General features: G+C 47.3%; 1 protein-coding gene across 1 annotated transcript in view; it reads right to left on the bottom strand.

Annotated features, from left to right (window-relative positions):
• Nucleotides 1-11,492, bottom strand: part of OAZ2 (ornithine decarboxylase antizyme 2) — a 28,239-nt gene extending 16,747 nt beyond the window's left edge. Inside the window, 3 exon segments of the mRNA XM_073361542.1 lie at nucleotides 975-1,046; nucleotides 1,048-1,123; nucleotides 11,152-11,492. Of these exon segments, the coding sequence (XP_073217643.1) occupies nucleotides 975-1,046; nucleotides 1,048-1,123; nucleotides 11,152-11,492 (489 nt within the window).
• Between the last annotated feature and the right edge of the window lie 4,886 nt (nucleotides 11,493-16,378).

The following is a 16,378-nucleotide window of genomic DNA, read 5'->3' on the forward strand; positions in this document are numbered from 1 at the left end:
CCCTAACTCCACCATCACCCCTACCTGTTACTGCCAACCTTCTGCCCCGCCCTCTTCCCACAATCATAACTCCCCCTTCTGCGCCAACCAAAATCCCTTCTACCTGCCACTACCACTTACATCCCATCTGACTTTTGACCTCACCTACTGCCCTTGACTTCCCAAGGCTCTGCACCCACCCAACTGCTCCTAGCTCCCCAAGCTCTGTCTATGGATTCTCCATTCCACTTCGATTCCCCACTCCACCCATGCTTCTCCCAATGTGTAGCTCCTAAAAGGGACAGGATTTGACCTTTGCCCCCCTCATCTGCTGTGGTAGCAGCTCCCGTTTTCTGCTCTTTCCCTCTTGTAGGGTTCCTGGCTTGTGCAATTGCACCCATCCCCCTTTCCCATCTCTTCACAGCCCATGGCCAGAGGAGCGGTTGGGACAGGACTCGGCAGGCTTACTCTGATTTCTGCCAAGCAGCTGGCCAGGGTGCTGGACCGCACCTCTCGCTTCCTGCCAGGACGAAGGGGCTTCTCTAGAGGAGAGCGTTGGAGCCTGAGAGACCCCAGTGAAGCACTGAGCCTGGGCAGCAGGACCTGCTTTGTGTGCGGGGGGATCTCCTGCAAAGAGTGGTGGCACCGGGGCCCTGATCACCCAGGAAAGCCTCCCAGTCTCTTTCCAGACCATCCCCTTGTGGTGCCCCAGCTCCTGCTGCCATGAGGCAGGGGCACCTGCTGATCTCTCTGCAGCACCACGCCCTGCTCCTGGCTGCACAGGGAGAAGGGCCAAAACAGTACCCCCCCGCACCTTTGATTAAATCGGAAATAGGGTGGCCCCTAGAAGTAGTAAGGCAGCCCCAGCCCCCCAGTCTGAGCATTGCTTATAACAGAACAGTAGCATTTCTTTAAGTGCACAAGAGAACACAGAGCTCTCAGTTATAAAAAAAACAAACAGGCAATTCGTTCTCTACATATTGAGTCAGGCTCACCTTATATATCAGAGAAGGATCCCTGCCACACCCTCGCCCACCGGGGATCTTCGACAGTGGGTGAGGGGCATCAGGAGCACCACAGAGGCCCTGGAACAATGTGCCTGGAGCATGGTAGCTGGGGACTGTTACTCAAAGGTAAAATACTACTGCAAAAGAGAAAGAACAGCACAAAGTTATATTAGCAAATGTTTAGTGGTTCAGCTGTCAAGACTCCAAATGACAATTCGAGAACACTTGTGATAGAACGTCACTGACAAATTTCATGTTTCTAGCACTTGGATGTGTAAATCAAAGATACCTGAGCTCTGTTTTATCAGAAAAACTGTAGTGTTATTTGAAACTGAGGAGGGGCTTCTTGTAAAAGTTGGGAGTGTGCTCAGCATCCTCCCACCAATAAGGGAGGTTTGGAAAACTGCCAATAGCAGATGGCTGGAAAGGCAGGACCACATGAGTACACATTTTCTATAAACAAACACCTACAAATAAATAGGATCTAGAACAGGGAGGTTTAAATTTCACATTTTCAAAGAAGGAGGAGGAACGAGGGCGCTAATTCTCAAAACAGCATAAGTGCACTATAAAATGTTTAAGATGTTGACATTTTCATATTCCAATAAAGCCTCATGTGAGATCCAATGTCAGGCTGAAGGATACTTACAAAGTTTTCCACATGCACTTGTGCCCTAAATGTTGTTGATTTCTTGTGGGGCGAGCACAAGAGAGAGTAGAGAATTCAGAAGCTTACTTGGGTTAAGAAAGCTTCCCTTACAGTTCATGCTTTAATACATAGCCAGAGGGTCACTGAAGCAAAGACTAAGGGCATGGCTATACTACGAAGTTTACAACGGTGCACCTGCACCAATGCAGCTGTGCTGCTGTAAACTTTGTGTAGCTGCTCTAAGGCTATGTCTACACTAAAGCTTATATTGGCATAACTTATGTCGCATTTCGGAGCGTGAATATTAGCAGGAGAGCATCTCCTGTCAACTTAGCTACTGTCATTTGTGGAGGTGGTTTTATTATTCCAACGAGAGAGCTCTCTTCCTGTCGCCATAGAGCGTCTTCACCGGACACACTACAACATCACAGCATGTATAGGCATGGCCTAAGCCAGGGGTCTCAAACACATGGCCCGCGGAGTTATTTGCTGCGGCCTGCCAAGCTCCCTGCGTCCTCCGAGTTATTTCTGGCAGCCGCCAAGCTCCCCTCTCCCGCCACCCCCCTTTCCCCCACAGCGCGTCGCGTCTGCGCTCCTCTGCCTACCTTCTGGTGCTTCCTGCCGCTTAGCACTTGCCAGGAAGGATGGGGGAGGAGCGGGGAGCCACACGCTCAGGGAAGGAGGCGGAGAAGAGGTGGTGATTTGGGGAAGGGGCGGAGCCTCATGGAATGGGTGGAGTGGGGGCAGCATAGGTCAGTGATGCTGTCCTTGGGCCAACATACTAGTCCTCATGTGGCCCTCCTGGTGATCCGAGTTTGAGATCCCTGGCCTAAACCGACAGGAGAGCACTTTCCCATCAGCTTAACTACTCCAGCCCTTGCTACCGCCAACATAGCGCTATCCACACCAGCACTTATGTCACTGTAACTTATGTCGCTCAGAGGGGTGGTTCAGTCACACCCCTGAACGACATAAGCTGTAATACACAGACATAGCCTAAGTCTCTTTTACACTCCACCTGATATTCCAAGACCTCTAGCAAGTCAATGAGGGAAACTATTTTACTTCTGGAGCGTTGGTTCTTTCACTAGCACTGTAATAGCTCCTTTTACTGGGACACTGCTTAGCAACATTACACTAACAAAACCTGCAGAAACCATGCAAAGAAGCAGGTGGTCATTCTTTACGATTCCTGTTATGAAAAACCTCAGTATGAGGTTTATATATTATATATACGATTATATAAATACCACCTTCATAGTTCCACTTAAAACAATGGTGTTCTAAGTAGCTCTCAGAGAGGGATAGTCAGTAAGGTACACAACACATTAAAAACGCAAAAAGCAGCATCCACATTAAAGATCCTAAGTTTACAGCAGGTACTCCTGCACCTTTTGTACACTTTTTGTACAGATTAATCTAGTTGTAAAGTAATGTTTTCCAGAACTTTTTTCCCCTCTGTGATATGCAAGAATCATTTAAGTTTTCAAGGACTGAGTCCTGAATGATCCTCTACATCAGGGCTGCCCAAACCAGTTTGTTTGCATGAAAGGGGATTGTTTGAATACCAAGTGACTGATGAAACGTTTACAAAAGAGCCAAATTTTAACTTGTGAAGGCAACTGTAAACACTCTGGCAAAATACAGACTGAAACACTCTAGCTACAGTACTACTACAATACTGCAGAATTTAAATCTTCTTCCCCTCTGCCATTTCAAATATTCTAACATACAACATGCTTTGGCACTATTCTGAAGGGGCATTACTCCCTTTCAACAGACTGTCTGGTACTAGATAAAAAGCAGTGACGTATGGCAGGCTCCTCTACACACATGCCCAGTTGCGTTTTGTATTAAACCTGGTCCTTCCTCATGACCCACATCACCAGAGCAATCGATTGGTTGTCACCCCTCTCTAGTGGCTAATGGCATAGAGCTGCATGACAAGACGCTTTGCAGTGCACCCATTCCCTCCCACAAAGAAAGCTGTTGACAGCTTTGTTACCCCTCCCAAACACACACACACACACACCAGTGAACAGCGCAGCACTGAGAACTCCCCATTCAACTCATGATCATTGCTTCAAAAAGCTGAATAATGAAGCGAAGTGATGAAAACCAAATATTTTCACCTAAAGTAGCTCACATGAAACATTTCCTAATTTCATTTTTCTTGGTAAGTGTGGAATTTATTATACAGGGGATAGTTATACTTCCTAACCATAAGCTGTATTATGAATCCTTTATGCTATGCCAGGCCCTTCACTAGCATCCACAGCTTGGACCCAGAAAGCTCAGCCAAAGAGTTTACAGAACAGCAGTTTATTAGACCTCTTCCATTGCTATGTTTCCTTGGACCTGCATACTACTGCCACCCTCCATCCTCTCTATTTATGCCCCCAGAAAAAGACCCAAACCAATCTAGCCAGGGTCCAAAAGCTGTACCTCATGCTACATGCAGAGTTAGTACTATGGGGCAACTCAGCTCTCCTTGTAGGGGAAGTAGATGTGGAAGGAGCAGATTAAGAAGTATCTGCCCACTTTCACAAATCTGTACCAATGGCAGCCTTGGAAGGAACGGTATATAAATCTTAGCCTCAAACCATCTGAGAAACATACAGTCTTGCTCCTGGCACTTATGATCAACAATGTTTTTATATACTACTTAAACCTCTCACATTTCCCCTTTGCATTCATTTACTGTACACTATGAAGATTATCCTCTTCTCTATTGCTTCTGCCTTTCTCCTTCTCTTTTCCTGGTGCTAGCTCTTTTTTTGGTAAAAAGCTGCACTCCTTCAGTTACAACATACAGTTGTTTTTTAGTTAAAAGGCTTTAGGTCAATAAATAAAGACACTAGATTGTCTAAAAAGCATACATCATGTATTCTCTAACTCTTAAGTATAAACTTCCTTGTGTTAAGTCCCATGCCAAATACGAGCTATTTTCAAGCATGCATCTGTGTGTAGTGGACATCATTTTATCCTGCTAAACCTTTAGATATCCCAAATTACTGTCCCACTGGCATTTTGGCTACCAGTCTCCCCCAAGCTTCTTTGGCCTGGACAACAGGGAGGCATTTGGTGTGAGAGTTCATCAACTCCTGATCCCAGACTGAGTCAACTCCACAGTGTGTCTAGGGATCCATTGCACCAGAAGCATACGTGCCTAAGGGTATGTCTACACTACGAAATTAGGTTGATATTATGGAAGTCGATTTTTAGAAATCTGTTTTATACAATCAATTGCATATGTCCACACTAAGTGCATTAAGTCAGCGGAGTGTGTCCTCACTACTGGGGCTAGCATTGACTTACGGAGCAGTGCACTGTGGGTAGCTATCTCACAGTTCTCGCAGTCTCCACCGCCCACTGGAATTCTGAGTTAAGCTCCCAATGCCTGATGCAGCAAAAACATTGTTGCGGGTGGTTTTGGGTATGTCAGCCGCCTTCCCCACCATGAAAGCAACGGCAGACAATCGTTTCACGCCTTCTTTCCGTGCAGAGGCCATACCACGGCAAGCGTGCAGCCCGCTCAACTCAGTGATGCTGTCGCTGTTATGTCCCGGGTGCTGCTGGCAGTAGATGGTGCAGTAGGTCTGCTAACCATCGTCACCCACCGCTTCCGCTGCAACTCTGCTCTCCTGCAGCTTGGGGGATCCGTTCTGGTCCTCCTGGGTGCTGCTAACCGTTGTCATACACAGCTTCCACTGCAACTCTGCTCTCATGAATCCACCTCGCAGATCCTCTTGTCGCTCTCTATAAATATCTATTCTTGGGGCACCCGTCTTTAGCCACCGCCTCCACGGCAACTCTGCTCTCCTGCAGATGCCATACCATGGCAAGCATGGAGCCCACTCAGATCACCACGGCAGTTATGAGCATTGTAAACACCACGTGCATTATCCTGCAGTGTATGCAGGACCAGAACCTACAAAAGGAGGCGACGGCAGCGCGGTGATGAGAGTGATGAGAACATGGACACAGACTTCTCTCAAAGCATGGGCCCCGACAATTTGGACATCCTGGTGGCAATGGGGCAGGCTCATGCCACAGAACGCCGATTCCGGGCCCGGGAAACAAGCACAGACTGGTGGGACCACATAGTGTTGTGGGTCTAGGATGATTCCCAGTGGCTGTGAAACTTTCGCATGCGTAAGGGCACTTTCATGAAACTTCGTGACTTGCTTTTCCCTGCCCTGAAGTGCAATACCACCAAGATGAAAGCAGCCCTCACAGTTCAGAAGCAAGTGTCGATAGCCCTCTGGAATCAATTTGGAGTGGGCAAATTGACTGTGGGGGCTGCTGTGATCCAAGTAGCCAACGCAATCACTGAGCTGCTGCTATCAAGGGTAGTGACTCTGGGAAATGTGCAGGTCATAGTGGATGGCCTTGCTGCAATGGGATTCCCTAACTGTGGTGGGATGATAGACAGAACGCATATCCCTACCTTGGGACCAGACCACCTTGGCAGCAGGGGTACTTTTCAATGGTGTTGCAAGCACTGGTGGATCACAAGGGATGTTCCACTGACATCATCGTGGGATGACTGGGAAAGGTACATGACGCTCGCATCTTCAGGAACTCTGGTCTGTTTGAACAGCTGCAGGAAGGGACTTACTTCTCAGACCAGAAAATAACTGTTGGGGATGTTGAAATGCCTACAGTTATCCTTGGGGACCCAGCCTACTCCTTAATGCCGTGGCTCATGAAGCCATACAAAGGCACCCTGGACAGTAGTCAGGAGCTGTTCAACTATAGGCCGCACAAGAGCAGAATGGTGGTAGAATGTGCATTTGTACGTTTAAAAGCATGCTGGCGCAGTTTACTGACTCGGTTAGACCTCAGCGAAACCAATATTCCCATTGTTATCGCTGCTTGCTGTGTGCTCCACAATATCTGAGGGAGTAAGGGGGAGACGTTTATGGCGGGGTGGGAGGTTGAGGCAAATCACCTGGCCGCTGATTACACGCAGCCAGACACCAGGATGATTAGAAGAGCACAGCAGGGCACACTGCGCATCAGAGAAGCTTTGAAAACCAGTTTCATGACTGGCCAGACTACCGTGTGACAGTTCTGTTTGTTTCTCCTTGATGAAAACCCACCCACTTGGTTCACGCTACTTCTCTGTAAGCCAACTGCGTTCACGCTACTTCCCTGTAAGCCAACTGCACTCCCCCCTTCGATCACCACTTGCAGAGGCAATAAAGTCATTGTTGTTTCAAAATCATGCATTCTTTATTAATTCAATCACACAAATAGGGGAATAACTGCCAAGGTAGCCCAGGAGGGGTGGGGGAGGAGGGAAGCAACGGGTGGGGTGGTGGATGAGGAGAGGAGGGAAGGACAAGGCCACACTACACTTCAAAACTTATTGAATGCCAGCCTTCTGTTGCTTGGTGAGTCCTCTGGGGTGGAGTGGTTGAGTGCCCAGAGGCCCCCCACCCCACATTCTTGGGCATCTGGGTGAGGAGGCTATAGAACTTGGGTAGAGGGCGGGCAGTTATACAGGCAGCATGTCTGGGGCTGTGATCCGGAGCGACCGTTTGCCTCTTTGGTAGGCTTGCCTGAGCTCCTTAATTTTCACACAGCACTGCTGCGGGTCCCTGTTGTGGGTCCCTGTTGTAGCCTCTGTCCATCATGCCCTTGGAGATTTTGGCAAATATATTGGCATTTCATCTTTTGGAACGGAGTTCTGATAGCATGGATTCGTCTCCCCATACAGCGATTAGATTCAGTACCTCCCATTCGGTCCATGCTGGAGCTCTTTTGCTATTCTGGAACTGTATGGTCACCTGTGCTGATGAGCTCGCCACGCTGGACAAACAGGAAATGAAATTCAAAAGTTTCTGGGGCTTTTCCTGTGTACCTGGCTAATGCATCTGAGTTGAAAGTGCTGTACAGAGTGGTCACAATGGCCAATACTGTCGAATTGCATCCACACTACCCCAAATTCGACCCAGGGATGTCAATTTCAGCGCTAATCCCCTTGTCAGGGAGGAGTATAGAAATCGATTTTAAGATCCCTTTAAGTCAACAAAAATGGCTTTGTCGTGTGGATGGATGCAGGGTTAAATCATCTAACACTGCTAAATTCAACCTAAACTTGTAGTGTAGACCAGGGCTAAGTTGCTTTCTAATCCATGGCCATCACCAAGATATCTGTTTGGCTCTGGAATGTATAATATATATATATATATATATATATATATATCTCACATGGATTTCAAAATGGAAAAGATTCCATTTCAATTCCCACATCACTATGGTAGAATTAACCATGGAGATTTCTTTTAAACTGCACATAACAGGTTCTGAGTAGATATGGGAGTGTTCATTTTTGAACACGCTCCTAACAAAGAAGACAGGGTTGAGTAACGGACTAACTTAAGTCAGTTCATAAAGTGTCTTATTTGTCTCTAAATATTAAAAAGATATACCATGTTCATAGAATGTCTCTTCAAAACACATGACACAGAAAATAAGTCAGATGCATCCTCCAGTCCCTGTTATTGTCTGCACAATTCTGATAATCTTAAGAACCAATACACAGTTTATTCAGGACTCAAAACTATCAACCGATCCAAGCAATAAAATATCCTTGCTGAAAAAGAAACCACTACTCTTGAAGATATGGTTGGGCAAATGTATCACTACTGATTATGAACTTTTGTCAGCTGACAATATGATCAATCTTTATTCACTGGATGAGTAGAGCCCTGCAAATCTGTGGCACAGGGCTCTACAAATGAGGCTTGAAAATTGCTTCTCTTTAGAAGCTCCTTCAGAAGTTAAGAATTGCTCTGAGTTTCAGCTTTATTCACCAACTAACAAGTAAAATTTAACTAGGTCAACAAGAATTGCTAACTAAAAGATAATGCCTAGATCTGCATTATAATCTTCGCACCAGAAGTGGAAAAAAACTGCATAAAGGGAAGAGAATTAGTTTAAAAAAGAAAATAAAACAACACCATTTCATATCTAGTTTAGAATGCAATATGACCAGAAAAATGTATCATCTCACTAAAATCACTGGTTGAAATATACATACACTGTATTCTCCATATGTTCTCACCTAACATGCAGGAATAATCCATGCATAAAATAAGTTTATCCCAAATTTGCAGAGGAAAGAATTGCCTACTCTGAAGCAGCCCTAATTCTGTTTTGTAAAGCTGTGTTTTTTTAACATCAGCTCTTTTTTTAAGACTACCAAAGGCTTAATACTCTCTAGTTTTCATTACTTGCCAGGGGAGAGTCATATGACAGTCAACTCACTGTACACACTGTGTTGGGCAGAAGTAAAACTCATTCCTGTGTCACATTAATGCCTCTGTGGGAAGCCTCCACTTTTCCCACATCAACATAAGCAATCACCATTAGTGAAAGGTTTGAACACTTCCCTTTTTTCTCATACACATAAGATGCTCCCAGGAAACAGGAATACCCTCTCTGGTGATCCACAATGCCCACCCCATGACAGACAATACCACAAAAGCATTTTAAGGTGACTGAGGTTTAACAAGAAATCCAGAGATTCAAGTCTCAGGATACAAAAAGAATACTATACGGTAGTTTTATAAGGGATGTTCACCTAATGGAAGATCAATTTTTGAAAAACAGGAAAGACTAAGGGAAAGTGTTAAATAGTGGATACATCATTTTGTTTTCCACTTATCACTATCAGCTTCACATTAGTAAACACCTGTTTCTAGATATTACAGAGACTAAGTCATTCAGCTGTAAGAAACAGCTCTCATAAGAAAATTACTGAAGGGTAAATTCTGCTTCTGTAAGGAGTGGACAGGATCACCTACCAGATCAGAATTTCAGATTTAGGCATATTAACTTGCACACATATATCTCAGAGACACAAATTGGGTGAGGTAATGTCTTTTATTGGACCAACTTCTGTTGGTGAGAGACAAGATTTGGAGCTGACAAAGAGCTCGTCTCTCTCACCAACAGAAGTTGGTCCAATAAAAGATATTACCTCACTCACCTTGTCTCTAAAATCCTGGGACCAACACGACTACAGTAATACTGCATACACAAGTAACCTGACGTGCATGGGCACATTAGCCTGGCACACAAACGTATGCAGTAAAATTGCCTGGGCATGACTTTGAAAATATGGCCCTATAAATCTTTTCTAGATGTAGTTTTTATAATCCCTTGAACTGGGTTATATCTTCAGGACAGATAATGTATAAGCAGGATGACTATATAGGTAAATTACTGTGTTAAATTTTTTGAGTTAAGTTTAAAAGGAATGCGAGACATTAAGAAACACTAAGGAACAAGCCTTTAAAAATGTGTGAACAACAACATGACATTTCTCATGCCTTACATATGACTGAAAATAAAAGACTTACAATTAATTATTTCACTTTGTGAACACTCAAAAGCTAGACTAATTGTTCATGTCTAATTCTAGTGGATGCAAGCAAAGATCACCACCTCACTGCTGACCTGATTTCTAGGTCCCTGGATGGAATTACTTTATTGTTTACGTAACACTTAAAGGCCTTCAGGGTTTTTTCCAAAAGCCCTGTGATGAGAAGTCTCATATACAAAGTCATTTTGGTTTTATTACACTTTTTTATGTTTAGAAACCACTTATCCAGCCCCCCCCCCAATGTAATGGAAGAATACATACTAATACTGCAGAACACTTTAGTTTAGTATGGTGACAGGTTTCAGAGTGGTAGCTGTGTTAGTCTGTATCAGAAAAACAAGGAGAAGTTGTCCTTTTTTATTGGAATGCTCAGCTGCTTCCGGGAGTCTACTCTGATTTTACCAAAAAGCAGGGTATTGAATTGTAGTCAGATCATTTTCCTAAGATGTAAATTAGTGACACTTTATTATCAGTTTGCAGTCAGAGGCAGCAAAAAGGTGAGATCCCCTTAATACTGCTGACTCAGCATTCAGCTTAGGTAACAGCTAAGAATTACTTGAGGGGAACATTCAGAAACAAAAAGCCTTCCTGTTTTGCCAAATATCCAGTATATGTTTAAAAGCGCCTGTGACGTTTGGTTTCCAGTGAAAGCGATAAGCCGGCCCCCACAGACAGGCCATTCGAGCGGCGTTCCTGCTAGCCCCTTCCCAAACCTCAACCCGAAAGAGTTCACGCTTTGCTTGGGGGAAAGGCGAGTCTCTCTAACGCCTCTTTCAAAACCGGGGCACGATTCAGTTTGATGGCACCAATTCCAAGCCCCACCGAGAGGCCGAGCGCCGGGTACACTTCCCAACCTGGGCTCCCCCAAGCCAGATCCACCTCGCGAGCAAACCCACCCCTAAAACGCCCCCTCGATGTCAGGGCTCGGAAAGGCGGCCCTTCGCACCGCGGCCCAATGGCAAGCCCGGGCTCCGGCCCCTCAGCTCTAGCAGGCCCAGTCCGGCCCCCGCTGCGAGCCCGCACCCCGAGGAGGTGTCACGCTGCACAGGCGGGCTCCCCGGGCCCGCTGCTTCCTCCGCCGGGCCGGCGCTCCCCGGCGCAGGCCCCACCGGGGTTACCAGAGCCCGGGAACCCGCCGAGCTGGCGCGGAGGGCCCGGGCCTGTCCCGCAGGGCGCCCGCGGCCGGTACCTGTCCTGCGTGTTTATCATCCTCGGCGGCTCCGCGCGGCGCGGGCTCTGTGCGGCTCCTCCTCCTCCTGTGGGGCCGGCCGACGTGCCGGGCTGCTGTGTGCTCGCGCTGGGTCTCGGGCCGCTCCGCGCACAGGCCGCACGCCAGCTCCTCCCGCTCCGAGCGCCGAGCTCCGACTGAGCCGCGCGGCGCCGCGACCACGCCCCCCCGCCGCCTGGCCCCGCCCCCGCCGCCGGGGCGCCTGGGAAACCGCGGCCTAAACAAAGGCATCGCTGCGCTCTGCCCCCTCGTCCATCTTTTCCGTGTGCTGCGCACGCGCCGAGCTCCCCGGGCTGCTGCGCGCTGTGGGGGAGTTCAGCCAGTGTCCTCAGCGAGGGCGAGGGGCGGAGTCGGGGTGTGCGCGCGCGCCCTGCGCCACCGTGCCCGCCCGGGGGTGTAGCTCAGGTGCGTGAGCACCCAGCGCAGGCCCGAACCCCCAGGCTGGCTTTTTCCCAGTGAGGCTGCAAAACCAATGTTTGCGGGGTGCCGTGAGCTGCCTGCGGGGATACGAGCCCTCAGGGTTTGTGGCTTCACGTGTTGCTGCAGAATCACCAGGGCTAGGCACTTTGTAACCAATGGCAGCTGAGAGATGCTCATGTGATAACGTGACTCCAGGAGCTGGGGCTTAAGAACGCCAAATATCTAAAGCATAGGCAATGATGCGGTCCAGGGCCAGGCTTGCAGATGTGACCTACCTATATGACCAACTGTCTGCCCCCATTACTATGGGTTTTGAGCACTTCTCAACACCTGTGAGGTAGGGCACTGCTCCTATCCCCCTTGTACAGATGGAGAACTGAGCTCCAGAGACAGCAAGTGACTTGCCCTAGGTTGCACAAGAAGCCTGTTGCAGAACAAAGAAGCTGACCCAGGACTTCTGACGGCCAGACTAACATCCTAGCTGTTGGAGCACCTTTTCTCTGCTTTGTTCCAGCTTTCTAGTATTTGAAGAGATGAGTAAAAGTTATAGACCACATATTTTCTATTTGTGGCTGGTGTGTGCCCCACAGATAGCACTTGGGGCCTCTCTGACAGGTGTTCAGCCCTTAATGATTTGTGCTGAGCTCTGGTGAACCTGTCTGCTTCCTATCCTGGTTTTTTACTCTAATCGATGACAGAATTTGGGCTGCCAGCGCAACTGTGAGCTAGGCTTTCACACAAGCTAAGAAACTGATTCATCAATTTTCAGCCCAGAAGTGAGTATAGTGATCATCTTCTAGTCTGGCCCCTAGCATAACATGGTCCAGAGAACCTCACCCAGACTCCTGCATCAAGCATAGAACTTCTGGTTGAGCTGGAGTATTTTGTAAGCTGCAAGCTGCTCTACCCCAGCAGACCCATGCAGTTTATGGGGATTCAATTGCAGGTACAGGACCTAAAGCAATAAGATTTGAGTGTTACCAAGTCCCAAGACTCTCACCATATTTGCATCTTTTCTTCAAATCCCAGATGCTGGAAAGAAGAGATTGAGTGCGAATCACAGCTTTTGTTTAAAATCAAGAGTAAGCTTTCTAGCCTTCGTGTGAAAATAAATTCACTAATGTTTGCAAAGCACTCATATGCTATAGTCATGCATGCCATAGAAAAGCCCAGGATAGATCACTACTTTTGCATTCAGTGCACGGTTTGAATAGAGTGCAGTAAATGATGCATTGGGCCACGTATTGGATTATGAGGCGAAAATAAAATATTGAACAGCTACTCATTGAGTGAGCACCAAACATCCTGTGTGCTAGTGATGTAGGGGTCTGTGGAAAACAATATGTGATCATGTAATTAATGACTATCGTAATGCAACAGGGGACTGAAATAATGTTGCATGGGCAGCCTTCATTTTGGCATTTCCTAATTTAGGAGTGCTTGACTTTGCAACCATAATGTTTTTTTAAATTTGTGTGTGTGTGTGTGGGGGGGGGGGTGTTAACCCCATTCTTACAGCTTATGTATATATATTATGTACAACTGAGGACCATTAATGTAACCTGGGTAATAATTATAAAGTTAATGGTGACCCAGACAAAAGGTAACAAGCAAACTGGAAAAGGCCTAAACTGAATCTTGTGGGATTTCAGAGAAAGGTTCTTGATGCAGAGGTGGTGCTGAAGTCAGAGGTACAGACCTTGGCAGCAGAACTATGATGCGGTAGAAGCAGAGATGCCTTCATGAGTATTGAAGTGGTCCACCTTCAGAAGATGGAAAGTATCCAACCCTGTTGCTATCCCAAAATCACAAAGCAAGGCAGTAGCGGAGATGGGAATCAAATAGACTCCCAAGTGCTCAGAGCACGTGACAACTCAGACAATATCTACTGTACTGCTCCCAAAGGACTCCAGGTTCCCATAGCTGACTGCTGGGCCTGGGACCTGCTGGCTCCTCCCCAGCAGCACTTTTGCATTCACCCAGCAGGAAGTGACCAGCAACTGTGCAGGAAGTTGAAATCTAATCAGAGTCCTACTTCAAACAGAGCCCATTATGGCCCTCCCCGCTTCCTCCTCATTTAATGTCATGTCTGCAGCCGGAATGCTATTTATAATACTCAGGAAAAACAAACAGAGCCTTTCCCACGGTGCCTGCTTCTCACGCTGATTGTTATTGGGGAAGCTGGAATGTACTGGGTATTATTTTTGTATCCCCATGAGAAAAGGGCTTTACCGCATGTCACTCCGTGTTCCTATCCAGGCCAAGGGAAGCACACTAGGCATGCTGTCTCTTTTCTAGTTGTAGTTCTCAGGGGGTTTTACCAGCTGCCTCTCAGAAACTGGCTTAGAAGGACATGTGCATGGTTGCTTTGAAAGAGGGGGAGAGGGAGCACATTGTCTAGTTGTTAGAGCAGAAACATGGGAGTCAGGCCTTTTGGGCTGTTCCATGCTCTGGACAGGAGTGTGTTCCAGGGAGTAGAGCAGAAGAATGAGACTCACGCATCCTGGGTGCTCTGTTTAGAGAAAGGGACTGGGACCAGGTATGCCAAGGTTCTATTACTGTCTTTGCCATTGATTTGATATTTCTGACCTTTAGGTTACTTCATTTCTCTGGACTTCAGCTTCCCTATAAGTAAAAAGGGGATGACATGCCTCTCCCTCACAGGTGGCAGTTGGGAAGATTCATTAGTGCTTTAAGATCCTCAGCTGGGAGGTGCTAGAGAAGGGCAGCGATGGGAGGGGTCAGCCCAAAAGGCAGATGTGCCAAGCAATTCCTGAGAGAGGCTTGGAGTCTCTGCTTTAGATCTGTGTTCCCCTTTCCCATCAGAGGAGCCTATCCCCGTCCTAGAAACAAGGGCCAAAAAGGACAACAAAAGAAACCATGTAAACGAACCTAGAAAAACAAACCCAACTAAACAGCACAGGAAATCTGCTGTGCGCCCAGGTGCTGGGCGTGTAGCACCCACAGGGCGATGCACCAGCTCAGACTGGTTCAGCATACTGAGCAGGACAGGAGACTCCATGAAGTTCACAAGGGACTTTGCTACTGATTTTACATGGAAGGTGCCCAGATGCTGCAGGGATGACAGCAGTATAAAACCCTTAGATGGGGAGATGTATGGGATGATGAGAGAGGCTGGCTGGTTCAGGGGACTGGGAAGGGGCATATCGGCAAGACGTTCCCATCTGACACTGTTTAGGGGGCTGGGGTAGTCAACTCATTTCTCATCAGCCACCCAACAGGGTCAGGGGGAGCATCTTTTCGAGACTCCAGAGTGGGGACAGATTTGGCGCAGTGGTGAAACACTCTCCAGGCTAGTTCCTTCTGGACAAGTGTTCACACTGGAGCTAGGTGGCTCCAGAGACATAAAGGACAAAATGGGAAAAGCAACAGTCTTTCCCTTTGAGCTTGTGTTCAGACTGCAAGGGAGTGACTGGACTAATGCCCCATTAGCAGGGGAAGGGAAGGTGTACTGGAAATGGTAGGAGCTGTGGCAGCTGGGAGCAGCAGTCAGGGCTGTTGGTGGTGGAAGTCATGGGCTGTGCTGACTGGGAGCTGCTGGCTGGTTCTGGTCTGCTGAGAAGAGCTGTTAGTACCAGGGCTCTCAGGGCTAGCCCCACAGCCTGCTGAAATCAGGGGGGGCTGTCTGTTGATTTCCAGGGCTTTGGATTAGTCCCTTAGAGAGAGACAAGTAGGGAATGCATCTAGAGACACAGCCGCAGCAGCAAGTCCTTGTGTGTGTGTGTGTTGAGAGGTAGGAGTCTGGGTATGTTCCCTTTCATGTGGAAAGTCCCATGTTCCCTTTCATGTGGAAAGTCCCAGTTCCCAGACTGAGCAGGGGAAAACGAGGGTTGCTGCTGTTAACTGCTTAGAAGTGAAAGGGAAAGCTTATTTATAAATTGGGTTTTAGGAGATAAAACTTGTAGGTTTGGATTTCTCCACATCACACATCCCACCAAGCAGTGGCCCGGGCCCTTGGTGCTCTGCCCAGTAGTAATCCAGTCATTAGCACCATGTCCCACAGTGGTGCAGTCTCTAATAGTCCCACCCAGCAGCAATCCCCTCGTTGTGTCTGTGATGGTGATATTGTGACACTTTGGGGGGTTATTTGAGGTGTCCGGGATGAATTGCTGCCACCTGCTTACAGTGTGCGAGAGCTTTGTGGCCTCCAGGGAAAACCTTTCCCAACTACCCGGTGCTAGTAACACAAGCCATCTGTGAGCCCCATTGTTTCCTGTTAGCAATTTCCACACCCCACTTAGTTACACTTGGGTGCCCTTATCTCCTGGACATCCACAGCGGGCACCAATCTGCTGCCTCTCTAAAAACACCCCACTGGTTTTAACTTAGTTTAACATTCTCCTGAGCACAAGGCACTTAGACAGAGCTATTGTAAAACCAAATTGAAGTTTATTTTACAGAGCTTGAGAGAAAGATTCAAGTAAAAGCATTTGGAAACGTAAGGTTACAGGTAAAGGAAAAACATAAAACACAAACTATAACCTACATTTATTAACAAATTCCTTTCCTGTCTAATAAGGTCTCTCTCATCCACAGTTCAGTCTTTGCAGTGAGGGTCCAGTTTAAAGAGCTAGGATCCACCTTTTATGACACCCCACCCCACCGCTGGCAGAGTTTCTTCTCTTGGGCTGTTTCTTCTGCTCTTATACAGCTACAGTTTATTGTTTCTTAGCGCA

Source organism: Lepidochelys kempii, chromosome 10 (assembly GCF_965140265.1).
Source record: "Lepidochelys kempii isolate rLepKem1 chromosome 10, rLepKem1.hap2, whole genome shotgun sequence".
NCBI classification, from domain to species: Eukaryota; Metazoa; Chordata; order Testudines; family Cheloniidae; genus Lepidochelys; species Lepidochelys kempii.